The sequence below is a fragment of the Syngnathus leptorhynchus genome, chromosome 3 (genome assembly GCF_054491065.1).
Source record: "Syngnathus leptorhynchus isolate UIUO chromosome 3, UIUO_Slep, whole genome shotgun sequence".
Taxonomy (NCBI): Eukaryota; Metazoa; Chordata; class Actinopteri; order Syngnathiformes; family Syngnathidae; genus Syngnathus; species Syngnathus leptorhynchus.
This window is the reverse complement of record NC_141197.1, coordinates 13,832,555-13,858,860: the sequence shown is the minus strand read 5'-3', so window position 1 is coordinate 13,858,860 and position 26,306 is coordinate 13,832,555. Positions and strand designations below refer to the sequence as shown.

Sequence of the window (26,306 nt, the reverse complement as noted above, 5' to 3'; positions counted from 1 at the left end):
ATTTTTACTTAGTCCTTTCGTTGTGTCGAAGTAACGCGAGACCACAGCGGAATGGTGAACTAGTAGGGTACTCAAATTCCGGTCTCGCGAGAGTATGGCATTAGAGCGTTTACAGGAAGTGTCACCTGAAGCTTGCTGGTACAAGACGGAAGATACCGGTGCCACAAAACGCCATTGTGAGACAATTTCGCCTTTCTCAAATATATAATGGGGCACTTGGGTTACATTTGTCATCAGTGGCAAATTATTGATATAAATTGTCCATGCGTTGATGGGCTTGAATTGTGCTTGCGCGCGTTGTACATTTGACCGCTGTTAGCCGAAGCTAATTGCTACTCTTCACGAGCTCACTTTCATCAGATAAGCGCTAGCCTAGTGAGCTGACAACAAATGTCGTCGTATAGTTATCAAAGAACAGTCATTAATTGTAGTGACGTTTCTCTTGATGCGCCTTAAGAGACGTTCTTCGACAACGTCAGCCATACACAGATATATAACGGTACTGTTAAGTTTAGGCGGTTGGGTTGCTTCTTGTTGTTAAGGTTTCCATAGGAACATTTTGGGTTTGTTGCAAACTGCCAACAAGAGGGATTATATGCAAATGAAAGGTAACCGACCTCCGTGATAACCACCAGCAATTCTATGTGTCAACCAGTTAGTAGAGATTTAGAATGACTACTGTTGCCCATTATTAGAAATTCTGTAGTTGATACATCAGTAATCCAAATTGTTTTCAACAAACTTGAATGTGACTTGTGGTGTTCAAGATGACTATCAGTCGCTACTATTAATGATACTTATATTTTTAAAAATGCTGCCTAGTAAGGCTTAAGTTTAATTTATTTGTTACTTTCGTACTTCTTGTGTTCCAGTAAGGATGTCTTCGAACGAAGAAGGTTATGTAGTTAGAATCAGAGGCCTTCCATGGACCTGCACCCAGATGGAAGTGGCCAGTTTCTTCTCAGGTGAGACCGAGCAGACACCTCTTCACAACCAGAGGCTTTAATGTAAATCAAGTTCAAATCCAATTCAAATTGTATTTAAATAGCATCGATTCACAACAGAGGGTACCTTTGAGTACTTTGGATTTGGTGCAGATCTCTATCAAATGTTATGCCATCGACATTCACACTGCACGGCATGATGCAATTTCTATTATTTGTTTGTATAACAATTTTTACGATGTACTCGTTTACATCACAAAAACCAATGTGGCTTCTTATGTGAACTAAACGCATCTGCGACACAGACAAGACACGACTGACGCACAAAAAAATGTGATTGATTCATGGTTCATTAGCTTCTATTTTAGTGGAAGACTAATCTGTAAGACCAATGTTTATTCGGAAGAACATGGGAGGAGCACTCTCAAATAATCTCATTAAATTCATAACACTGAGGGGGGAGTGCAAAATGATTTGTGTTTAGCACAGAACCTGTCTGGGCCTCTTCCTTTTCCCCCAAGGTAAAGTAAATAAATGTCTTGTGTTCAGACTGTGACATTGTAGGCAAAGTCAACGGAGTGTGTTTTACCTACTCGAAAGAAGGCCGCCCCAGTGGGGAAGCCTTCATTGAGCTGAAAACATCAGACGATTTCAAGAATGCTCTTTGTAAAGATCGCAAATACATGGGACACCGATACATTGAAGGTAAGGGATAGTTTGAATCTACAAACAAACTGCTAACCAACTAGTATGGTGTGTCATCTAGTGTTCAAGTCAAACCGAAGCGAAATGGACTGGGTGCTGAAGCGTAGCGGCCCGGCTGACTACGACAGCTCCAGTGGCTGCATGCTGAGACTCCGAGGCCTGCCCTTTGGCTGCAGCAAGGAGGAAATCGTTCAATTCTTTTCAGGTAGGTCCACCTAATACACTCCCATTAGCTTACTATGCTTCACAAAGCTTTGATTGATCTATGGCTTGATTTGATTTCCTCTATGTAATATGAAGTACCTCAAGATAACAGAGAATTTTTCAGAAACTTGTTATAGCTTGTATTGCATGTCTGCATATGTCTGTTTGTTTTTGTAGTATGTTTACCTTGTTATGACAAATGATTTCATGTTTATGATCTATATTGAGCAGATTAAGCAATGGAATAGGCCGGGCTTGTTGGGGTCAAGGGAAATGAGTGATGCGTGACACTGCCCTGGGGTCAGCTCCACTGCCCTTCATAAGTGACCAACGTTGCTTAAGTACTCCAAATTTAACAAAAAATGGCGTCAAGCTGAGAAATGAATTGATTTGTCCTTTGTGAGCTACTTTTTTATAGGCTTCTTTTTGTGGCTCCCATTCTTAAAATTGCAAAGTAACTTATTTAAAGCTGCTTTGGAATCGGGAGAACTGAAACGGATCCCAGAATTGGAAAAATAAATGTGAAAGAAACTATGTATTTTAATATTTTCATAGTTTTGCCCAGCCTGAACCATAGGTGTTCCGAGCACAGTAAGTCAAGGGCACCGGAAAATGACATCCGCTCAAACCGTTCACAATTGCCTATAGTGATAGTTTATACGACCCCAAAACCATTTCATACTCATCTTAAAACACTTCCTTCTCACTTCCTTATCAGCACTGACTGAGCCTCTCTCACTGTCGTTTGCTGACTCCAGGCCAGTTCTTGTCATCCTCTGGGCCTATTCCATCGAGCACAATCATGTCAGATGCTTAGTTTTGAATTTAGTCTTGTTAAAGCTCTCTAGCTTTTGTGGCCCTCATGAATTGTCCTCCAGCTGAAAGCTCCAGTGGGTTTTTTTGTCTACCTGCCTACCGACTTATGTATTTGTGTGCTTGGGTTGAAGGGTTGAGAATCGTGCCGAATGGGATTACTCTGCCAGTGGACTACCAGGGGAGGAGCACAGGGGAAGCCTTCGTGCAGTTTGCCTCAAAGGAGATAGCAGAAAAGGCTCGGGGGAAACACAAGGAAAGGATAGGGCACAGGTGGGACGGACGGCAAGGGGACGGGCTGGACTGGGTTGGGCTTCTTCTACTCTAGTCCATACTGTACTGTACTAGGGGGATGTCTTCTGTTACTTTTTAATGACAATAATTAAGTGTGCTAGTGTAATGACACTTTTAAGTGGGGCTTTCATATAAATGCATTCTGTACAAGTAATGTGTGTCAGCTCTTATGAACTGTTCTTACTTATTTCCTACATGTAGTCCTAGTTTAATGGGGGGCATAGGGCTTGTAGAGGCAGTTTGCCGAGTCTGGGCTAGAGCAAGTGTATTTAAAGACATTTTGTCCAGGTAGAAAACACTGTTAGGCATATCTGTCTTTTTATTTCTTTTTATTTTTTCTGTGTCTTATCTTTCTGTCTGTTTGCTGGCCACACGAGCCATTTCCACACCCGCCTCACTCGCCGCGCTCGGCCTGCCTGCCCGCCTCTTTCCTCGCAGGTACATCGAGATCTTTAAGAGCAGTCGCGTGGAGATCCGAGACTACCTGGACGAACCCCGGCGGGTGATCGGGGGCCAGAGACCGGGGCCTTACGACAGACCGGTGATGGAGGGCCCCCGGGGGGGATACTTTAGCTCTGGTCCAAGTCGCAGCAACTCTCTCATGGATTCCATGAGGGGCGTAGGGGGCTATGGGGGAGGTAAGTAGGTTCCAGATGCTCGCTGAGCTGATGTCACACAAGATTTGCGAAAGACGTCACTGAGAGTCAGCTCGGAAGTGTTTGTTAAAAACAAGAGCGGCTTTTCTTATGAACTATTGTAACGTGTGTGATTTCAACGTCCGAATTGCACTTCAATATCATTGAGAACTAAAAACAATAGACTTAAAAAGCGATTCCAATAAAATGCATACACATAAGTAGAAATTGTATGTAAATGATTTTGAAAAAAGTAAACCATGAATTAAAGGTAAATGCAAATATGACATGTATTTAGGGAGTGGCCACTAGAGAGCTCATTGGAGGATGTTGCATCAAAAAAAAGACAGTTCATGGGTTTTTTTGTGTTTGTTTTGCTGTCTGAACTTGGCTTATGTGAGTGAGACAAAAAGTAACTTTTTTTTTTTTTCTTCTCTGTTTCTAATTGTTATTGCTGTGCATGTCCAGGTTACGGACATAGTTTTGATGGCTACAATGGATTAAACAACTATGGCTTTGGGAACTGCATGTATGATGAGCGCGGAAGAGACGAGCGAGGAGCAAGAGGTAAAACAAAGTGTTCTCCCGAGATCACGATGCAATCACTGTTAACTTGAGCGCCCCTGTTATTAAAACAAAGTGAAGGTTTACGAAGCTGCAGATGAAGACGCTTGAAATTGCAAGGCACCTATGTAGACAAAAAGTAACGTTGCAAAAGGGGCAGTGCCATCTGGTGGATAAACCAAAAGAATCGTTTCCAGATAGACCTTTTTTTTATCATTGAACAACATTCGAGAAATGACAGAAATGTAATCAGTTGTTCATTTGATGTGTCGGTGTGTCCCGTTCCTTGAGAATAAATAGTAGAGCCAGAATAAAAAATGATCTGATTATAGATTTGTATTTGTCACTAGGCAACAGTTACAGTCGTCAATCGGAAGGAAGCTCAAGTTACCACGGCAATGGCGGTGGCCATTTTGTCCACATGAGGGGTCTGCCTTTCCGCGCCAGCGAGATGGACGTTGCTAAAGTGAGGAAAAAAGACGCCCGAATGCTTGAATGGCTGAGTGTTACTGTTCTCTGTGACATTTTGGTTTTTCTTTGCCAGTTCTTTTCACCTTTGAACCCGCTGAGAGTTCATATCGACATCACTCACAACGGCAAGCTGACAGGGGAGGCTGACGTGGAGTTCCGCTCCCACGAGGACGCCGTGGCTGCCATGTCCAAAGACAAGCACAACATGCGTATGCCTCGTCTCCTCTGTTAACCTTCTTATTTTTCCAAGCACCCCCACATCATCATAATGCCAATTACACATAACCCCACCCTACATGCCATAGGAATGAAATTTGTGAAAGTATCTCGCAATGTTTCAAGGGGAAAAAAAAAGTCAATCCACTTTCTTCGATTGTTTTTCTCCACAGAGCACCGCTACATCGAGCTCTTTCTCAACTCGACAGCCAGCGGAGCAGAAACGAGTACGTATTTGTCAAATCTATGCTTAGTTGTCATAAAAAAAAAAAAAAAAACACCTAACGCTGTCCTGCTCTTTTTAGGTCGCGGTGGGTACTACAGTAACTCGGGAGGCGGCTCGCGGAGCGGCGGGCTGCGAGGCGCATACTGATGTCAAAAGCTGACTTCCTTTCTCATGTTGCTCACATTTATCTCCAATCTGATTTGACAACAGGTTAGATGTTTCACCACCACCACTTCTTCCTTTCTTACTTATTTAAAAATGCATACCGCACAGGGAATTACACTGAGTTATACAGTTTTGAAAAAAGTTAGTTCTTTTTGGGCATTTTACCACTTGGATTGGAGGTAGATTTTTTTTTTTTATTGCTTTTAAATTTGGCAAATGTGAGCCTGTGTTCCAATTTTGTCAAACTGGGAAATGTTTTAAGGTTCAATATCTTGAGAGTGGAAAATGTATTACAACTGAATTGTTAGCTGTTGTACATTTTGCCCAATACATTTTTTTTTTTTTGTATTAAATGGCCTATCATTTATTTGCTGTACATCGTATATGGAGAAAAGAGGTGACAAAAGAATCAGGTTTATCGTTTGATTTAATCAAAACTGCTACAGTCAAGGCAGCATACTGTTGGCAATCAACATTGTGGTGATAAAGTTCACTTTGGTTAACAATATAAACACTAACAAAAAAAACCACATCCCCTTGAGAACTGGGACTTTTTTTTTTATAAATAAGAGCAAAATTGCAGTGTAGAAAATGAGGCTCTTGTGCTAATCACAATTGGGTTATTAACACTGGAGAAAAAAAAAAAAAAAATAGAAAACTTCCACATTGTCAAGATTGGCCAAGTACCAAACCAGAGTCCAAATGAGAAATGAAATCAATTCCTGAAACAGTATTCACTGCAATTGTGCCTTGACCCAACAGCAAGGTGTCATTAGACTGCTTCCTGCTTGAAACGTCAACTACCTTGCTGTTTTTTTGTTTTTTTTTTACAATGAACCTTAAAGTATTAACTCCTGCTTCAATTTGGCATGAAGTATGTGCACAAGCTCAAGTGGCACCGACACGGGACATGAGCAGCATTCTTGAGGGGGGGGGGGGGGGAGTTTAGTTTCAGTGCACATCTTCAATTGGTGGTGGCACGATTACACTTTGGTACTGTCAGTCTTTAGTGCTTTCGTTAAATTCACAGTCCCATCTTTCAAGTGCCTCGTGTGTTCCAAAAACACACTACAGGAAATCCAGTTGAGAAGATGTCAACACAATTGGATAACAGGAACATTTGATGTTGAACAGATCAAAACAATATGTTGACCACAATGTGTCCCATCAGACCAAGACTTTGTAATGCTCAAGGAAATGAAAGCTCAGTGTGTATTGGCTCCCTCCATCTTGTTGGCACGGCCTATATGGTCTTTAAATTAACGTCACAGTAAGCTTAACAAGTCATTCCTTTGTTCTCATGTTGTCAATTTCAATTTGGCAAAAGTAATTTGGGCAATTATGATATTAAGACAAACAAAATGATATGCAGTACATACAGCAGACTGTTTCCTCATATAGGGAGCCGGCCAAACAGTTTTTGGAGTTTGGTCATCGGGCAGTTGCAACTTTTGACGAAGGTCGTTTCGGTTGTCGACACACCGAGACGAATGGAGATTGATTAATGATGCTGTCTAATTCTTATTCCGCAAATACAACAAGAACCGGAATAACGTGGTTCTTGTCAATTTAAGATTTACAGATACCAGGTCTGTAGTTTTGGGTCATGGCATTTTACTGTGGCAAAATGATCAAAGACACATTTGTCTCATTCAAGCGAAGGCCACTTTTGATGAAACACACTATATATCATTTCTCAACTTCCAAATCAATCCAGTATAATCCCAGTGAGATATACTGTAGGTCAAAGTGCATGCAAGATATAAAGAGCTGGACTTTGCAGAGGTAGAGGTTAACCGCTTTCAGGTGGGATTGGACGAGCATCTTTGGAGGAGGAGCGCGTGGCAGGTGTCGCACACTCGCACCGGTTTGGGAGACGCCGGCAACGGAAGTTCGTTGTCCGAGCAGCCGTTGCAGAAGATTTCGCCGCAGTTCCTACAGTGGTGCTGCACGCAAAGACCACCGTGACAATGCAAGGCGAGTAAAGTAATCCCGCCGGAGGCTCGCTCACCTTGCGTCTCGAGATGGAGAACTCCTTCTCGCACAGCTTACAGTGACTCGCATCCTTGTCTTTTAACCACACCTGGCCACCCTGCGAGCGACGACAGCCGTGCGGAAGCTCAGGTACATTCAATGCAACTTCAATCATGCTCCATTACCTGAAGAGCTTTGTTGGCTTCCTTGATGTCCTCAATCTTCATTTTGGATCTGTATCAGAATCAAAGAAAATGAAAATCCAATTGAAGCTTCCAAGTCAAGTTAAATAGCAGACGTACTCGCTAAGTTTGGAGCCAAGTTCCTCGAGAGCTTGTTCTTGGTCTTCACAGATGCTCTTCAGCTGAAAGTTCTCATCCTGTAGGCGATGGAACTCCTGTGTAAAAAAACAAAAAAACAACAAAAAACATAGTTTACATTCTCAATCCATCCATCCATTTTTCTCTCATTCTTCAGTTACCATTTTGAGACCGTTGATCTGCAGCGCCTGTGTCTTGAGCTGCGAGACCGTTTCTCTCTCTCGGTGCAGATCGTTCTGCAGCGTTTGTCTCCACTCCCGCTCGATCTTCAAGTCCGTCTCCAGCTGCAGACTGCCAACCGGAAAAATACAAGAAAGGTTTCCTCATTCCAAAAAAACCTTTTTAATAACAACAGCGTGTCTTCTGGGCTTACAGTTGTTTCTCTCTGTGGTCGATCTGCCGCTGCAAGCTGTCGGCCTTGTTGGCAAAATCCGTCTTGAAGCGCCTGGTGCCCTCCTCGGCCGTGGTGCGGTGGCTCTCGGCCTCCTGTAATCTGCGCCATTACAACCAGCGACAAACTCAGGACCATGGAGAGGAAAAAAAAATGGCGTAGGAGGGGGATGGAGGATGATGGCAAAGGGGAAAAGAACTAGGATGAAAGGTAAAAAGTTCAAACGTGCAACCGAGGCAGGAAATAAAAGGTGGCGATGGTGGCCGGCCGGCGATCATGAAGTGAGCTTCCAGCACGAGCACTTTCAAAACATCACATTTTATTGATCGAGGTGGTCAAAGACAGTAATATTATGGGCTTTTACAAATTCCGCTACGGGTAAGCTTCTATAAACACGGACAGTATATCCCAATCTATCACGACAATCAATAAATAGCACGCCAAGTCCCGACATTGCGTAACATTCAGGCTCCTTAGTTCAACGTGTGTATGCTACTCAACTTGATGATGTCACTTTTTGGTTGTATGGGTGGGATGAAAAAAAAAAAAAATAGACCGTGAGATGTACCACAATGTAAATTCCCATTTGATTGATATAATGAAATACTCATTTAGACAATGAAGTGACTTTTCCAGGAGTTATGATTCAAGTGTATTAAGTCACCCGCCATTGTAGGTCACACTTCATTCTGCTTGTACAATATTTCAGTGTATTGCTCTTACAATGTGTTTGGATATGTTTGTATTGTTTGAAAAATTGGTGTAAAGACCTAAAAAAAAAAAAAAAAGTGCTATAAAAACATGCCTAAGCTGTCACACATTTTTTTTACGTTATATATATATGTATTAATGCAACACACTTCTTTTACATTAAAGTGGTATCTTCCTCATGTGACTACAGTATAGGATTTTTTTTTTTTTATGGGTTAAATGTACATACAACCGGAAATCAAAACAAAAAAAAGTATGGTTGGTGCCCCACCATGTAGTTATTGCTCTGAGTCGGGGGTTGATCTGTGTCCATCAGAGCCTGAAGTTTATCATCAATGTCAATCATCTTAAAGTCAGCACGCTTGCATGTAAAGTGGCGTGTGTGATAGACAATCGTGTTCAATTCAAGACACGTTAGGAGAAAAGCTGACGTGACAATAAGAGCTCACAAACCTGATCATCGCAAATGGATTTCCAACTACTCAACCAATAACAGTAATATTTCCCCCAAACTATACATGAGGGAAAAGGAAAAAAAACGAGAATATCGAAGCAAAGGTGCTGTGTGTGTGAGCTCAGAAGGAAATGTCCTTGACCAGCTTGTACTGGTGCTCGGTGTCTGTGCTGGCGCACTTGACGAACGACATGGCCAGAGTTCTGGTCTGACTTAACAGATCTTTATCGCTGCGCACGGCGAGAGGAGGAAACCAAACGCAAAGCAATGTGGGTCGATGGATGAGTTCATGGCATAAAAAAAATCAACAGGCAGGGGGGGGGAAGGAAAAAAAAGGGGGGGGGGGGTAAAAATCAGAAAGGAAAGGAAGGAAGAAAGGATGTCAATACATCGGTATTCTAATTGGCCCTCGTTACACTCGAGGCAAAAAGTTGTACATTGTGGTTATTTTCCATTGCGTGAGTGATGTGAAAGAGAAGCAGGAAAATGAATACAATCACAAAGCTGCTGATCCGTAAATGAAAGATTCCTTTTCAGCGCAGCAAAAAAAATAAGTCACTATGTCAGCGCAGAAGAAAACATTGACAAAGGATGGAGCACATTCAAACTGATGGTTGGGTGAGGGGGGGGTGTTATGAGAGGGTCTTCTCACTGACGCAGTGAGGCGGATTCCTTGTGAATCACTCTAGACAATAACTAAAGGTGTCAAGCGAGGAAGCTTAAACATCAGTGGATTTCTCCCAGGGTATCGTTAAGAAGTCACAAAGAATCTTGAGCGGGATTGAAATATGCTTCAATATGTAGTGCATGCTTTGATGACCATTTTTTGGACAATCCTGTGAGAAAAGATCAATAATGCTTGGTTCGTGGATCATGACGTCATAAGAACTAGACCACAGGTAAGTCTAATATCCTCAAAATTGGCTTTGCCACATAAAGGCACCAGGGAATGTGAAGTGCAAACAGAAGGCACCACTAAAATGAAGAGAATTCTTTGAAACTTACTTTTGCACATGACAAAGTTCATATATTTAATCATTAACTCGAGATAGTTATCTGGTGACTGAAGTTGAGACGCCGATTCTGTGACACTTCAATGACCAACTTCATTGTGCATCATGTTGCCGTGACAATGCAAATTGTATGTTCTGATTTCCCTGGGAGAAAGCGGAACACTTGTGAAGACCAAAATCATTTTTCTTCTGTTTCTCCTCTGCAAGGTTGCATTATTTCAGACTTTTATTTTTAGACTACACGAATGTGATAAAAAAAAACAAAAAACATGTCAACGAGTCAAACGGCAGGATGGGATGTGTAGCAAGAATCTATATTCATCAAGAATGGACAGATGAATGTCGGCAAATAGGGGCCCGCGGGCTAGGGTTAGAGCTAGGGTTAGGGTTAGAACTAGGGTTAGGGCTGGGGTTAACTAGGGTTAGGGTTTAAGGGTTAGGGGTCAAGTGTCAAAGGGTGGGGGGGGTCAAAGGTCAGGGGTCAAAGGTAAGGGGGGATCAAAGGTCAGGGATCAAAGTTCAGGGGTCAAAGGTCATGGGGGGGGGGTCAAGGTTCAGGGGTCAAGGGTCAAAGTTCAGGGGTCAAAGTTCAGGGGTCAAAGTTCAGGGGTCACGGGGCAAAGGTCAGGGGTCAAATGTTGGGGGTCAAGGGTCAAAGTTCAGGGGTTAAGGGTCAGGGGTCTAGGGTCAGGGGTTATGACTAGGGTTTGGGCTAGGGTTAGGGCTAAGGTTAGGGCTAGGGCTGGGGTTAGAGCTAGGGTGGGGGTTAGAGCCTAGAGAAACAGTTTTCTAGGGTTAGAGCTAGGGTTTCCGACAAGTATTAGGATAGTTAATTAGGGTTTCAAACTAGGGTTAGGGTTCCTGACTGGGGTTTTAAACCGAGGTTAGGGTTTCAAACTAGGTTTTAAAACTAGGGTTAGGGTTTCCAACCAGGGTTTCCAACTACTTTTAGGGGTTCTAAAGTTAGGGTTTCAAACTAGGTTTTAAAACTAGGGTTAGGGTTTCCAACCAGGGTTTCAAACTACTTTTAGGGTTTCTAAGATTAGGGTTTCTAACTAGGCTTCCAAACTAGGGTTAGGGTTTCCGACTAGGGTTTCCAACCAGTTTTGGGATCCCTAATTAGGGTTTCAAACTAGGGTTAGGGTTTCCGATTAGGGTTTTAAAACATGGTTAGGGTTTCAAACTAGGTTTTAAAACTAGGGTTAGGGTTTCCAACCAGGGTTTCAAACTACTTTTAGGGGTTCTAAGATTAGGGTTTCTAACTAGGCTTCCAAACTAGGGTTAGGGTTTCCGACTAGGGTTTCCAACCAGTTTTAGGATCCCTAATTAGGGTTTCAAACTAGGGTTAGGGTTTCTGAATAGGGTTTTAAAACCTGGTTAGGGTTTCAAACTAGGTTTTAAAACTAGGGTTAGGGTTTCCAACCGGGGTTTCAAACTACTTTTAGGGTTTCTAAGATTAGGGTTTCTAACTAGGCTTCCAAACTAGGGTTAGGGTCTCCGACTAGGGTTTCCAACCAGTTTTGGGATCCCTAATTAGGGTTTCAAACTAGGGTTAGGGTTTCCGAATAGGGTTTTAAAACCTGGTTAGGGTTTTAAACTAGGTTTTAAAACTAGGGTTAGGGTTTCCAACCAGGGTTTCAAACTACTTTTAGGGTTTCTAAGATTAGGGTTTCTAACTAGGCTTCCAAACTAGGGTTAGGGTTTCCGACTAGGGTTTCCAACCAGTTTTAGGATCCCTAATTAGGGTTTCAAACTAGGGTTAGGGTTTCCGAATAGGGTTTTAAAACCTGGTTAGGGTTTCAAACTAGGTTTTAAAACTAGGGTTAGGGTTTCCAACCGGGGTTTCAAACTACTTTTAGGGTTTCTAAGATTAGGGCTTCTAACTAGGCTTCCAAACTAGGGTTAGGGTTTCCGACTAGGGTTTCCAACCAGTATTAGGATCCCTAATTAGGGTTTCAAACTAGGGTTAGGGTTTACGAATAGAGTTTTAAAACCTGGTTAGGGTTTCAAACTAGGTTTTAAAACTAGGGTTAGGGTTTCCAACCAGGGTTTCAAACTACTTTTAGGGTTTCTAAGATTAGGGCTTCTAACTAGGCTTCCAAACTAGGGTTAGGGTTTCCGACTAGGGTTTCCAACCAGTTTTGGGATCCCTAATTAGGGTTTCAAACTAGGGTTAGGGTTTCCGAATAGGGTTTTAAAACCTGGTTAGGGTTTTAAACTAGGTTTTAAAACTAGGGTTAGGGTTTCCAACCAGGGTTTCAAACTACTTTTAGGGTTTCTAAGATTAGGGTTTCTAACTAGGCTTCCAAACTAGGGTTAGGGTTTCCGACTAGGGTTTCCAACCAGTTTTAGGATCCCTAATTAGGGTTTCAAACTAGGGTTAGGGTTTCCGAATAGGGTTTTAAAACCTGGTTAGGGTTTCAAACTAGGTTTTAAAACTAGGTTTAGGGTTTCCAACCGGGGTTTCAAACTACTTTTAGGGTTTCTAAGATTAGGGCTTCTAACTAGGCTTCCAAACTAGGGTTAGGGTTTTCGACTAGGGTTTCCAACCAGTTTTGGGATCCCTAATTAGGGTTTCAAACTAGGGTTAGGGTTTCCGAATAGGGTTTTAAAACCTGGTTAGGGTTTCAAACTAGGTTTTAAAACTAGGGTTAGGGTTTCCAACCGGGGTTTCAAACTACTTTTAGGGTTTCTAAGATTAGGGTTTCTAACTAGGCTTCCAAACTAGGGTTAGGGTTTCCGACTAGGGTTTCCAACCAGTTTTGGGATCCCTAATTAGGGTTTCAAACTAGGGTTAGGGTTTCTGAATAGGGTTTTAAAACCTGGTTAGGGTTTCAAACTAGGTTTTAAAACTAGGGTTAGGGTTTCCAACCGGGGTTTCAAACTACTTTTAGGGTTTCTAAGATTAGGGTTTCTAACTAGGCTTCCAAACTAGGGTTAGGGTTTCCGACTAGGGTTTCCAACCAGTTTTGGGATCCCTAATTAGGGTTTCAAACTAGGGTTAGGGTTTCCGAATAGGGTTTTAAAACCTGGTTAGGGTTTCAAACTAGGTTTTAAAACTAGGGTTAGGGTTTCCAACCAGGGTTTCAAACTACTTTTAGGGTTTCTAAGATTAGGGTTTCTAACTAAGCTCTCAAACTAGGGTTAGGGTTGGGGTTTCCCTGACGCACAGGTCAGAATGGTATTGACACGTGGGTGCGCGTAATCTTATGCAAAAAAAACCCAACGTGTCTTGTCTCCCTCCTCCAGTGGGCAAGGTAAAAAATAGTCTATATTTCGTTAAATTAACAACATAACAAGGTCTGTTCAAATGGAATTAAATTAAATGCATTTTAAAAGTAAGATGATGTTTATTTTAATATAACATAATAATTTCAATAGTAGGGACCCCCCCCCCCAAAAAAAAAGCAATGGCCCGCAATGCCATCGTCTGAATTTTTTTTGGCCCGCGTCCAAAAGTAATTCCCGACCCCTGCCATACACCAAGAAGACAAAAAAAGAAAATTGAAGCATCCTTAAACATCGCAAAAACATGATTAGCGAATATTTGAAATCACGCTCAATGAGGAGAGGTAAAGTCAACCCCTAGTCAGGAGTGGTGATTATATAAGACAAATTTGAAGATAGGTCAACCAGGGATTGGATGAATTGAGGAGATAAAAGAGGAAAAATAATTTTCTTGTGCTCATTAGTTTGTGTTGGACACAGAATGTGTTGCTCACCTCTGCTCCAGCTGCTTCATGGTGGCCGTGATCTGATTGGTCTTCTCCTCAAGACGACTGATCATGTTGTTCTTCTTCTTCATTTCGTCATCGGAGGACTGCAAGACGAGAATGCTTGGCTGAATGCTTCCATCTATGGAGTACGTCTAGAGACGTGTGCGTTTGTATGTACCTGCATCTTCTGGTACATCTCGACATTGATGGCTTTGACTTCATCCAGTTGATGTCTGAGACCGATCAACGTGTCCTGTTTGGAGATAACTCGTCAACATTCATTTGGCGTATGCGTACACTTTTTTTTTCTGAGATGGATCCTGCACCTGTTTCTCGTGAATATCTTTCTCCAGAAGTTTCATGGCCAGCTCCATTTCTTGCTTCATTGACACTTGAACCACCAGCTCATTCTCCACATCCTGAAATCGAGTAATGTATTGTCACGAGACAGCGCGCCAGTAAAAATGAGGTGCGCATTCTCTCACTTGTCTGAGCTGACACTCCTCCTTCAGCTGCCGTTGCGCCTCGCTGTACATTTCATCCAAGCCTTGACGAGACTGTTTGTATGTCTCTCTTTCCACTGACACGTCACCCTGAGACACCTGCAGTTAAAACAATTCGTGGCAATTGGTCAAGTTGAGCCTTCAGGCACTGTGACGTCATTTTTACTTGTAGACGATTTTATCCGCAAACACAATTTTCATCGCAATATCGTTTTGAAATGAGGCGGCACGGTAAACATATTCTCGTAAAGAAAAGCTTTGAATTTAAAATGTCCGTGTGTGTGTACCTCCAAATGTTGTTGTGACTTCAGAAGAATGAGGCTGTTTTCACTTCTCAGTTGCTGGTTCTCTTCCTGCAGTTTAATGATGTTGTTTTTGGCTATAGCCAACTGCAAGGATGCAAAAAGTTGACAGAGACGGATGATGATGTCTTTCCTTTTCATAATTATCACCAGAGATGCAAAGTCTCACCTCCTCTATAAGTTTCGAGTTAGACTTTTCCAGAGAGTCCACTCTGCCCTGCAGCCCGTGAACTGTAGAACTGGACACAACAATATTTACCACAAAGCATAATTTCCTTGGATATCTATGAAATTTCATACTTTAAGGTCAAAAGTAAAAGTCTTACTTCAGTTGGCGGTTAAGTTCCTCGACATAGTTTTTTTGATCCAAAATGGATGCTATCTGGCTGTTCCTGTTGTCATGGAAACAAAAATTCACATTTAAAGGGTACTGCATTGAAACAGCGGAATAATAGAAAAAAAAAAAAAAAAACAGGAGATTGTACCTCTCTTCGCTCCTGTAATCGTCAATGTCATTCTTTAGGTACATGGAGAAGTCAATCACCCCGACCTACAAATAGATCACGTATGATGATTGATTTTGTTGTCATTAAATAACTGTGTTAGTACGAAGTAGAAATATTTAGACATGTATCCAAATTAGTGATGCTAATCATTTCCAAGAGGAGTTGCTTTTACCTGAGAGTCCAGATCTTCACCTTTGACGCACAGGTTGGCGTCAATGACGTTGAGGCCGACCAGCAGACCCACGATCACGGCGCCTTCTTCCTCCAGCATCAGTGCCGAATTCTCATAAAAATCACTGCAAAGGAAGAACAATGGCTTTTCAGAAACTTCACTCTCTGACGCACATGTGCTTTGGATGATTCTCATTGTTAAAGGAATGTTTGGTTTTTTTGTTTGTGTGGGTGCTTGTGATGACCATAGTAAGTCTTTTCTGGTGATGAGGAGTCGCAGATAGTCGGCCAGCCGCTTCTGCATCAGGGCCAGTCGTAACCACGCCCTGGCCCGACCTAATGGAGTCCTAAATGCAAAGAAAGCATTCTTTGATCACATAATCAGATTTCATTCATTTCTCTCTTTCACATCAATGTAAAGCTCTAGAATAGACATTGTTTAAAAAATAAATAAAAATACATTTGGAAATGAGATTGGACTTGACTTAACATAACCAAAGACAGAGGTGTTAAATCCAAGTCCACAAAGTAAAAATCCCACCACAGGTTGGCAGGTTGTTAAGCTAACAATGAAAAATGTTTCATGAGTAATTTTTTTTGGGTTGAATCCCGAAACACAGGCCATGTTGATTCCTTACTTGAGTCCCGGCAGATCTCGTACAGAGGCTGAAATCTCTCCTGCTTCCGGACACAGTTTTTCCACCAGCTCCAGAGGACCCCAAAGAGACTTGTTAAATCCCAGAAAGGACTTTTTCGCTGGAAAAATGTGCAAGCCCAAAAAAAAAAAAACCCACTTCAAACACACTATTGGAAGGGAGACATGTCGAATACAGGAAGATGAGATCATCTCACCTCGCAGACCATGTTTGAGGCAGTGCTCCATGACAACAAAGAACTGCTGCAGGGGCGGGTAGTCCGAGTCCAGCGTTCTTCCAAAGCTCAATGCTGACTCGATCAAGCCTTTAATACTCAACTTGGCCATGTTGAGCAGGTTAGTTCGCTCCATAGCCATCGGATCCCGCAGAGCTGCCAGAGAGAGACAGACATACGCCAACAATTAAATTTTGACTCTGAGACTTTTAGCAAGTTGTTAAAACAAATAAAGTGCATTCTCAGTGTCTAGCAGCTCTTGAAGATTTTCCTTTGTAGACCCGAACGGAGCAATGGTAATCTTAGCAGGTGCTTTGGTTAAATAAACCAAGGAGAAGCAACTCAAACATTTGTGACTGTTTGAACCATCTGTGTGTTATCAATCAAAAGACAACAAAGGTCATATTATTCATAATAATAGGGAACTTCTTGCAAGCTTCACGTTATCACATCGGAGTTTGCCAGAGCAACAATTCACTCACACGATTTGTTTCGGACTGTTGTTGTTTTTCTTAATGCCAGGAGCCCTTTTAGACTCAATCCACCCTTTTTTTCCCCCAGATTTTGGACTAGTAATGGTTAAGTATTAGACTCTGGCTGGGAATCAAACCCACACTGCCTACACAATATTCATGGAATCGTTTTTTTTTTTTTCAAGGGACCTACACATTGTTGTATCCCTCCCGCCCCTTGATCACCAGTGCAACAACGTGATGCTTTAGGCTGTCAACTGTTATGGTGGTGAAAACAGCAACAATCAATTGGCTGCACATATGAGGTCATGTTAGCCATTATAAAAGGTCAGATTGTCATGCATTGTCATTGCCTCATGTTTCTTTGACTCATATTGTGTGGGGAAAAAAAAATCACACCGGTGATACATTCTGCATCATCATCAACCTTTTAAGAATTTTGAGATAAGCTATTTGGCTGCGCAGTGGCATAAAATTCTTCCTGTTATTGCGTGGGATTTTTGCAGCTTCTTTACATATTCCAAAAATATGCAGGTGGCTGACGACCACTCGGGGGGGGGGGGGGGGGGGGGGAGTACACCGCCTCTGCAAGGGTTACAGAAAATATACGGATGGATATACCGTACCTTGAGCGGTCCACTCTCCCGACAAGGATGCTCTGTTCTCCGACACTTTGGGCAGGACGTGAATGCTCCCCGAAATGGTTTCGGAAGCTTTCCTAGCTAAAGCGAAGATGGGAGCCTGCCATCGTCCGTCTCCTCCTCCTCCACCCCCGCCTCCCCTCACGGTGGGGATACATTTCTCACCGACGTTACATTTCTCCTCTTGTAACCTCAAAATTCCGAACACCTGAGATTTGTCCTTGCTGCCGTCGGCCTCAGAAAGAGCCAGGTCGTGCTCGGCGGCAGATGCCATGTTTGGCTACGTCTATGCAGCTCAGCAGCCGCTGGTATGGCCCCACGCCCGGAAGGTGAGCTTTACAATGAGCTACCCGGACGGAGACCGTTAACCGTAGTTTAGAAATAACAGCGATTGCATCGGCTAAACAATGACAAATAGTCACAGGTGACGCGCGAGTCCAACAGAAATGACGAGATGTGTGACTTGTGGCTCGCCGACCGTGGCTAGGCGTCGTTCGATAGTTTACATGGTGAAGGTCCGTTCCACCGGCGGAGGCAAAACACAGAGGTGGCGCTCCTCGGAGACGCTTTCTTTTCTGTACATGTCGTCGCCGTGGAGATGTGTTTACAGCGAGAGCAGGAGTTAGCCGCAGTCGGCTTGTGACAGTGCCGCCCGCCTTGCAGCCTCTCTCCCGAGGGGCGGTGTCAACAACACGCTCACGAGACACACAAAAGGAAACACTACGTCATGGATATCGCTCTGCTGCCCCCTGCAGGCTACCGGTTACAAATGCATGACTGCCTCAGAAGGCTTGTTCTCGCGAGAATGTACGAGGACAAAAACTAAGCGTTGGAATTATTTTATTTTGTAGGGTTATCTGAAAAACGTTGAATATTCATATTCTTTACGTAATGTGCAAAATGTTTAACACTTATTCTTTTTTTGTATTTTTTTACTGCAGGGTAGAAAGCTGACAGCGGTGCAAACTATATATATACACAAATAAACACCTCTACTATGACTACCTCTCAAGAAAAGCCACAATTTGTGTCATCATTTTTGCATCACAGGAAGAACATGCAATACTGTCGATAAAAACTGAGGCTGTGATAGTTATTGTGATGGAATTTCTCCGATTGTACAAGTGTATCAAACGTGAATCTTGTGGATCGAATATGGCGCATTTGCAATGTTATGTCAGTAGTAGTAAATCATTGCAGTGGCTGCTTACCTTGGCTGTAGGCTAAGCGTTCCATACTCTCGCTGTGAGTGATGCCCCAGCGATGGAGGCTCTGGGGGGAATACATGGCCAGCAGGAGCCTCCTTTTGCCGGCGCCTCGCTGCCAATGTGTTAGCGGGTCGCGCCGATTCCAGTTTCTAAACGGCTCACGGTGTTGTGCTTGAGAAGAGAATATGCACATTATTGCAAGTTGCCCGCTTTAACTGTACAAGATTTATACTGCAACATAAAACATTTCTAGAGAAAAAAAAAGGCTTTGAATACAACACAACAATGTCCCGCAGATGCTCACTTTCACTACCTCGTCCCCTGTTGCAAATAAAGATACAGTACATCCACACAGAACCTTTTGTTGTCCTAAATTTAAGTTTACCTTTGGAAACAAGCATCCATGAGCTGAACTATGAAAGCTAACACCCGGCGAAGCGTCCGTTACAACACAACCTATGACTTGAAGCAATAGTAAACAATCTATTGCCACTTTTCCTCTTCATTTGCATTCTCAACTGCGCACTAAGGCCTCTCCCCTTCTCCCTCTCTCGCACTAATAGCTTATGGCTGACCATGGATCATATGACTGGTATACTTCCAGATCCCTTTTCACTGTGTTAAGTCCCTGCAGAGAAAAAAAAATGTTGGTCATGACTCAATGTTGACGCCCTCTGGCTTATTGACCGCTTCTGCTTTATAATGTGATTGGTTTGGCTTTTTTTTAACGAGTTACTTTTCTGATCATTTAGGTAACAAGTTTCAAATGTGTGAGCTGGCTAGGGCTGATTGTCACAGTGTGTAAAAGAAAAAGTAGTCGGTAAAAATTACGATGAAAGTCTACTTGTATCGTCGGGCATTTAAGGAATCTTAGAAATTTGTTTTGGAAAAAAGAATTCACAGTCTCTTCGCCACCCCACAGCCCATGCTCACTGAAACACTCCTGAATCCCGCATACACAATAACATGCTCGTACTATATGAACATGACACAGCCTTCGACGACACGTGGCTCCACTAGCCAATCAATAATGCTCTCACTGCTCAGTGAAAGATCTTTTCTCCAATTGAGACGGCCACGCTGTTTCATGGCAATATACACTTGCCTCTCTGCACCACTGCTGGAATACAACTTACTGTATTAAATAGGTTGTGGATAAAAAGTGAAGAAGTATGAACAGCCACGTTGACAGCACACATGCCAGAAATGACATTATGTATCATGCCATAAGACATATTTATCTTACCTCAAGAGCTCAGCAAATGTCAATCTGTCACACTCCTGCAATGACTGTGGAAATATCCATCTATCTATCTATCTATCTATCTATCTATCTATCTATCTATCTATCTATCTATCTATCTATCTATCTATCTATCTATCTATCTATCTATCTATCTATCTATCTATCTATCTATCTATCTATCTATCTATCTATCTGTCTATCTATCGCAGTCAGCTGGGTCCACGCTGTGGCAGAGACATCACGGAATGAAGCCACAAGCATCAGCCCACACAGCATCCAATGAGAAACGGGGGAGGGTACAGTCAGGGAGGGATGCGACAGGATGGAGGGAGGGAGGGAGGGAGAGATGGAGACTGCAAGATCCATCCACTCAAGGAGAAAGAAGGGTGGATAGGTTTACTGTTCGTGTGCTATAAATACACGAAGATGTGAATGGGTGCATAATGCACATTGGTGAACGGTACTTGAGTAGTGCTGAATCTGATTCCTGACTGACTGGGCAGACCTGGAAAGACCTGAATGACTTGCAGACCAGACTGCCGTAATAAAGGATACTGTACAGAGCAGTTTAAATAATAGCTGACATGATATTAGAAGGTGCTCACAGTACAATTCTACACTACATTACACTATATTAATAAATAAAATGAATGCTGATTTACTTTGCCATTCAAACCTGGGTGTTTATTGTTTTTGCAACAGCAGTGTCTTATGCAGTCATTGTGTTGGTGGTTTTTTTTTTTACCCTTTTTTCTTAATTTTCATTTACTTTGAAAATATAGCAAGAGTTCGCCAATTATAAATTCAATCAAGACAATCTAATCCTAACCCTAATTGAATATTAATTCAATTACTGATACAGGACATGTTTGAACGTATGATCAAGCGATAAATGAATTGCTACCAATCAACCGAGGGAAAAAAGTGATGTATTTCTGCAAAACTAACGCTAGATGGCAGACTTACTCTCTTTATCAACTGTACAGTAGTGTCACAACTGGACCGATGGAAAGAATGATGGAAAACTCAATTCATTTACAGTGTTCTTTTAAATGATTTGGGGGGGTGGGGGGAAATCCAGAAGAATAGAGTGCTATGTATCATCTGCGATGAAGGAAGGGAGTTGCGCGGCTGCTCCCACCACATGGGCGAGGACAACTCGGAGGACAGACAGAGGCACCTTTTATCAGCTCTTATCACAAGCAAGTTACGTGACATGTATCTGCAGACACAACTACAAGTATCCGAGGTGTGTGAGATCCAACAGCATCATTTTGCCATCCAGAATCTCGAGATAATTAAGAGGCAATTTATGGTACGTGGGCGCCCTCTCGTGGTAACAACTTCTGCAAGCTTTTGAAAAGTTGTCTAAAAAAATCCTCATTGACACAAAATGACTGAAACCTCAGCCCTTCGGTCATTTGGGGGTCTTGATATAAAAAAAAAGTGTTTTCCCTCACACACACACACACACACACACACACACACACACACACACACACACACACACACACACACACACACACACACACACACACACACACACACACACACACACACACACACACACACACACACACACACAGCGTGAGTGACATATTTATCTGTAAAGGGAAATAAGGAGGAAGAGCAGGACAAGACAAGCTTCCTAAAAACAGACACCCATTAGGTAGAGATAAATACTCAGTGAATGAATGAATCTCAGCACAGACAAACTGTAAGAGTATTCAAGTGGGTGATAAAAGTTAGAAGACATCTTTAGTTGGTTCTTGCTTTCTGTAAAAGTTCTTGTTTTGATAGGATACGAGAAGAGGAGACGTGCATTGTTGCAGGGAAGCGCTTTCTCACACTGGTGAAAAGTGTCACCTCAGTGGGGGCTTTGACACCTGGTCTGCTGTAAAGGGGGGAGTTGGTACGGGGGTGTAGGAGGACATGAAAAATCTAGGCTTCACACCTCAGCGACAGTGGGAGATGAACCTCTAACTAACCTCCTAATACACAGGCAAACACATCGTCTTGAGGGAAATAATGGTTAAGGATTAACATGCTCTGTGTTATTCTCAACACGAGGTCACCTGAAAAGAATCAATATATTTGATGGCATACCATAATGCAAAATACGATAATCATTATGATATTAGGAGGTCAGTTTCATAGGATTTTATCTCTTTGTTTTCCTCTCCATTATTATTGTTAACTTGCTAACTATTTATTGTTAACTGATTGACATTTTGGTACTGCCCGAGAGTGAGGCATGTGGATTTAAGATGACAAAATATGGATGAAGGCTATAATCAAACATTAAAGTCTTTAAAAAAAAATACATATATTTTAACATTTTCAGCTCAACACTTTTGGTTCCTCCCTGTAGTCTAAATGTACTAAAACATCCCTACAAGCAATATCAGATTTGAGTGGACCCAAAAACATAAAGGAAGTTTGCCATTTTGGTTTCAAGTGTTCGTTTTAGGCCATATCCAGGGTCCCTCAAAAGAAAATATGTGTGAATGCTGCCAAAATTGGTCATAAAATGCTAAATGATGTTTCACTTAAGGCGTATGACGTGCGCGCATCATGCTGTCAGCAAAATACTATCAGCAATTTGCTGCAATCTATTTAATTTTGTTACGTAACACATATTTGTGTACTGGTTTCTAAATAATTTCCAGCCAATAAAATTGGAAGAGTTAATCTTAAACTTGTGACTTTCCCTCCTATTAAGGCGTATGCTGCGTATTACAAATACTCATCATGCTGTATTAACTGTCAACGATGTGTCGCAATAGTTTGTCTTTTCCACCGTAACATATTTGTGTTCCTGTTGTGTAAATAGTTTCTGCCAGTAAAAGTTATTTTTTAACTTGTATTGAAGGTTGATTGTGAAATGTTGGGTTCAGATGGCTGCATATAAAGGAGGCTAAGCGATAGACGAGCTCCAATCCAGTGGGATCATCGATCAAACAACATGAAGACCTTCCTTGTTTATCTTCTCGTCTTTGTGCTGGTCAGCCAGGGTAAGTGCGGCGCGCTTGGTTGGTGCTCAGTGTTTAGTTGTGCTTCTGATAAACATGTTGCTTTGTTTAGGCGAGGCCATCAAGTGTTATTGCGGAGGACGCAACAATTGCCCAGGAAATGAGGAGATCTGCTCCACTTCCCATCATTTGTGTGCCAACGTCAGCTATAATGATGGCACCTGTGAGTAGTTCCTGACCCTTAAGAATATTCTTTCACCTTCCAAAGATTGGTCCTATTTTTTTTTTCAGAATTTGTTTTCTCTATAAAATAGAGTTTGGTACTGAGAAGATCATGACTGTTGCAGTCTTGCAGTAATATCTAACATTATATTTTTTAAAAAACTTTTATGTCAGTTTTCTTCGTTCACAAAAAACAAATTTAGTTTTTTTTCTTAAAAAGTCTTTGTATGAACAAAAGTCCAAGGAATAAAATGTTATCCTTGAGAGATTACATCTTTTGTGATTAGGACTTTACTCTTTTTTGTCTTTAGTTTCATATAAAAAAAAACAATGCGCCTCAAAATCAAATTTTTTCTCTTGTAATTTTTTTTTTGGTCAAACTCAGATTTTTTCTTGCAGTCTTCCGCTTATTTTATTGCTATTTCTGTGTGCAGCTCCAGACTACATGAAAGGCTGCGCTTCTTACCCTGAATGCAACTTCATGAAGGACCAGGCCTCCGTCACCTCAGTTTACTGCTGCGCCACCGACCTGTGCAACAGCTAAACTTGTTGTTTAGGAAGAGCAGTCGCTACTTATCTTCATGCATGGAGAATTAAAACCTGGCTTAGCTATCAATGAGCTTGTCTTTTGTGATTTCTTTCCAAATATTTTGGGCAATTATTCTATTCTAATTATTCTAGACTTGTTTTTTTTTTGCAGGAAATTTCTAAATGTTTTATAGCTTCTCAAAGCACAGTAGATGGAGTAGATGAAAGATAAAAATAAATTGACCAGTCAACATTGTGTGCTCCCTCTCTCTTCTCATTCACACAGGCATCCTGTTCTGCTTTTGACAGTTACACGCTAAATAGACACTGGGACTCATTTGTACTATTTAAGGCTTCTCTGTCAAGTCCCGCTTCCTCCTGTGAGTATCTGAATTGATGGACTTCATTCCAAATTGTCTTTCTTTCTCCTTGTGTGGTCACTGGTTCCAAACTAAAACTTGAGCTGCAACCAATCTGGCATTTCAATCATGCCGTTTCAAGGACAACTCGTTGCAAAGACAAGTTAGGGTTATTTTATGAACGCACCAAAGAGCGTGGCTTTGTGTGTGTGTGTGTGTATTTGTCAGTCCTATGCTAAAGGGAAGTGTCTGTGCAAATCAAAGAGCAGGATGAGGTGACATGTACCTGCTGAAGCACTAACACTTCTTTTACTAAGATGTGACCCCCTACCTTGCTCGCATGCGTGTGCGTGTGTGTGTGTGTGTGTGTGTGTGTGTGTGTGTGTGTGTGGGTGTGTGTGTGTGGGGGGGGGGTCAAATAACTTACCAAGCTCTGCAGAAGAATTTCCCCAGACCCTCACAGGAGAACACACTTGGAAGCCTGTGTAAGATCACAAGAAAGCAACAAGTCAGTGTTCCATCTACTTCCTTTTAAAAATATACACTTGTCAGATACGATAAATTCTCATTTGGAAGATGCCTCGTATAACATAAAATTGACAGTAGGCACTGCTGTTTTGGTTAGCAACATGAAAAACATGGTCTAATTCTTTGATGTCATCGAAATTGATTCAGACATTTATTTCCTGAAAAGGAACTGCAAGTGACTGCAAGCTCGAAAGACATCATTTGAGGAAATAGAGTGATTGAAGACAATGGTGCATTCGGCATACAACATTAAGATGTTCACATGGACAAGATCCAAATAACTTCTCAGAGATTTCCTTATTATCCCGACCTTTGACCATGACCCTCTTTAGCCACCTCCCCAATCTGTCTGTCTGTTAACCTGGATCTTCATGCATGTGACCCACGGAGCACTTCAGAGACAGAAGCGGTCGAAAGACATCTGTGCAGCCTTAAAGCGTTACCGGCCCGCAGACATAAGTGAGAGAGAGCGACGTGAACGGAGGAAGAAAGAGACGCGTGGAGTCAAAGTTTCATGATTCATGCTTGAACACAGGAATGGCGGCGAGAGGTGGCGCACATGCGGCACTCGTGTGTGCAAAATATGACCTGCTTAAAAGGAAGAATCCACAGGAAAACAAGATCCATGTGTGTTGCCGTCGCACTAATCTGTTGGGACACAGGCACATGCAGAAGAAATCAAAGAATTGATGACATCAATAAATATGAATGAATTAGAATAGCCTGTTGTCTTGGTAACTTACACATATACTGTAAGAAATGTTCATGTTTACATACATGGCATTATTGTTTTTTTGACAAAAGAGGCCATCAAACCCATTTTGAAGGCCACCGTGTCAACACATCTCTTTATGAGAATAGAATGTAGATCACTTTCACACCTTGAAGCATTACAAGAGTGTGAGAGCTTAAAGACATCTGTGAGGATGCCACTGGCAAATGGTAAATGTTTGTGCGCCGTTGACATAACATCCCTAAAAAGCAATGATAGAGTGACTTGCTTAAGTGAAATGAAAGGTGTGGAAGGAATGAGGATTAGAAAAAGTCATGAGGTCAGGGCCTCATGACTGTCTATCAAACTGGAAAAGAAACAGAAAAAAAAACACATTGTCTGAAGATTTTTGTCGATAGGATATTTTAAAACTTTTTGTAGTCATAATAAATCATTTTAAGTGATTGTGATGAATCAGAGCTTGCATATTTTCCAATGCATTCAAATCTACAAAACAGGCCCATAAAATATCCCCAAAGTTTCACGATGAGGTAAGAAGTTTTATATGCTGACTACCGCCTTTAAAAGAAACATTTTCAAGTCACTCAATTTTCAACGGCAAATCACATGTCAATAAAATAATGACCCAAGTGCACTTTTGGGACATATCTGTGTGTGATCTGCTTGTCTGTGTTGCCAGATAGTGGAGACAGTGGTGAGAAAGGCTGACAAAAAGGGAAAGAATTTAGCTCGGTCGGCCCTAAAACCAACATCATAACAGGACTTGAAAACAAAACACCACAATATGGAATGGGCCGCTCGCTGTCTGCCAAGCACCAGATGAGCCAATCAGTCCCAAATATTCCTCACGAGGGAACACAGGAACGTTCTCTTGGCGTGACAAATCAATTAAATCAAGAACACATTAGCACGTCCATGTGATTTAGTGGTCAGTATGTGTGTCTGACGGCTTTGATGAGTGCTTCCGGCCTTCTCGTGTGAGGTTTGCATGTTTTCTCCATTCTTATTTTGGGTTTCTTTGGCTTCCGCCCGCATTCCAATTAACATGCAGGTTAGACAAGTGAACCCCCCCCCCCCCTCCCTGAAAGGTGTCAGGCCAGATAATTGACTTTTGGGTATTTTATGATTTTCTCGGGTATTAATTTCTACATTTCCACTCCTCCCCTATCTTCATTTTTTAGAGGGTACATTCATGTAGATATAAACTCCACTGTCTCCACTTTGCTGG

The 26,306-nt window shown here is 42.0% G+C and overlaps 2 protein-coding genes and 1 long non-coding RNA gene across 8 annotated transcripts; 2 read left to right on the top strand and 1 right to left on the bottom strand.

The window, feature by feature from the left end:
• The first annotated feature begins 27 nt into the window (after nt 1-27).
• hnrnph3 (heterogeneous nuclear ribonucleoprotein H3 (2H9)) lies at nt 28-8,812 on the top strand. Of its 2 annotated transcripts, none has more exons than XM_085908634.1 (11): nt 28-176; nt 873-965; nt 1,494-1,649; nt 1,711-1,854; nt 2,801-2,939; nt 3,399-3,598; nt 4,064-4,162; nt 4,510-4,625; nt 4,704-4,839; nt 5,020-5,073; nt 5,152-8,812. In XM_085908634.1, the coding sequence occupies exons 1-11, from the start codon at nt 95-97 to the stop codon at nt 5,217-5,219; spliced, it is 1,287 nt and encodes a 428-aa protein (XP_085764760.1). In that variant the 5' UTR covers nt 28-94; the 3' UTR covers nt 5,220-8,812. The 2 variants fall into 2 exon arrangements, with proteins under 2 accessions (XP_085764760.1, XP_085764761.1); XM_085908635.1 differs by lacking the exon at nt 28-176 and adding an exon at nt 188-608.
• On the bottom strand, nt 5,624-25,250 carry rufy2 (RUN and FYVE domain containing 2). 5 transcript variants are annotated; one of them, XM_085908632.1, is made up of 20 exons: nt 24,934-25,250; nt 24,245-24,298; nt 18,494-18,661; nt 16,151-16,324; nt 15,937-16,054; nt 15,544-15,645; nt 15,300-15,423; nt 15,107-15,171; nt 14,948-15,013; nt 14,791-14,860; nt 14,607-14,708; nt 14,302-14,418; nt 14,143-14,235; nt 13,995-14,069; nt 13,823-13,920; nt 7,905-8,024; nt 7,693-7,822; nt 7,514-7,608; nt 7,397-7,445; nt 5,624-7,329 (listed from the first exon to the last, which is right to left on the bottom strand). In XM_085908632.1, the coding sequence occupies exons 3-20, from the start codon at nt 18,567-18,569 to the stop codon at nt 7,030-7,032; spliced, it is 1,974 nt and encodes a 657-aa protein (XP_085764758.1). In that variant the 5' UTR covers nt 18,570-18,661; nt 24,245-24,298; nt 24,934-25,250; the 3' UTR covers nt 5,624-7,029. The 5 variants fall into 5 exon arrangements, with proteins under 5 accessions (XP_085764758.1, XP_085764756.1, XP_085764754.1 ...); XM_085908631.1 differs by lacking the exons at nt 24,245-24,298; nt 24,934-25,250 and adding an exon at nt 18,876-19,029 and having other exon boundaries at nt 5,625-7,183; nt 7,249-7,329; XM_085908630.1 differs by lacking the exons at nt 24,245-24,298; nt 24,934-25,250 and adding an exon at nt 18,876-19,029.
• On the top strand, nt 22,627-23,546 carry LOC147059383 (uncharacterized). The gene is made up of 3 exons (XR_015065754.1): nt 22,627-22,750; nt 22,821-22,931; nt 23,365-23,546. It is a non-coding gene; the product is annotated as an uncharacterized LOC147059383 (long non-coding RNA).
• Nucleotides 25,251-26,306: the final 1,056 nt, after the last annotated feature.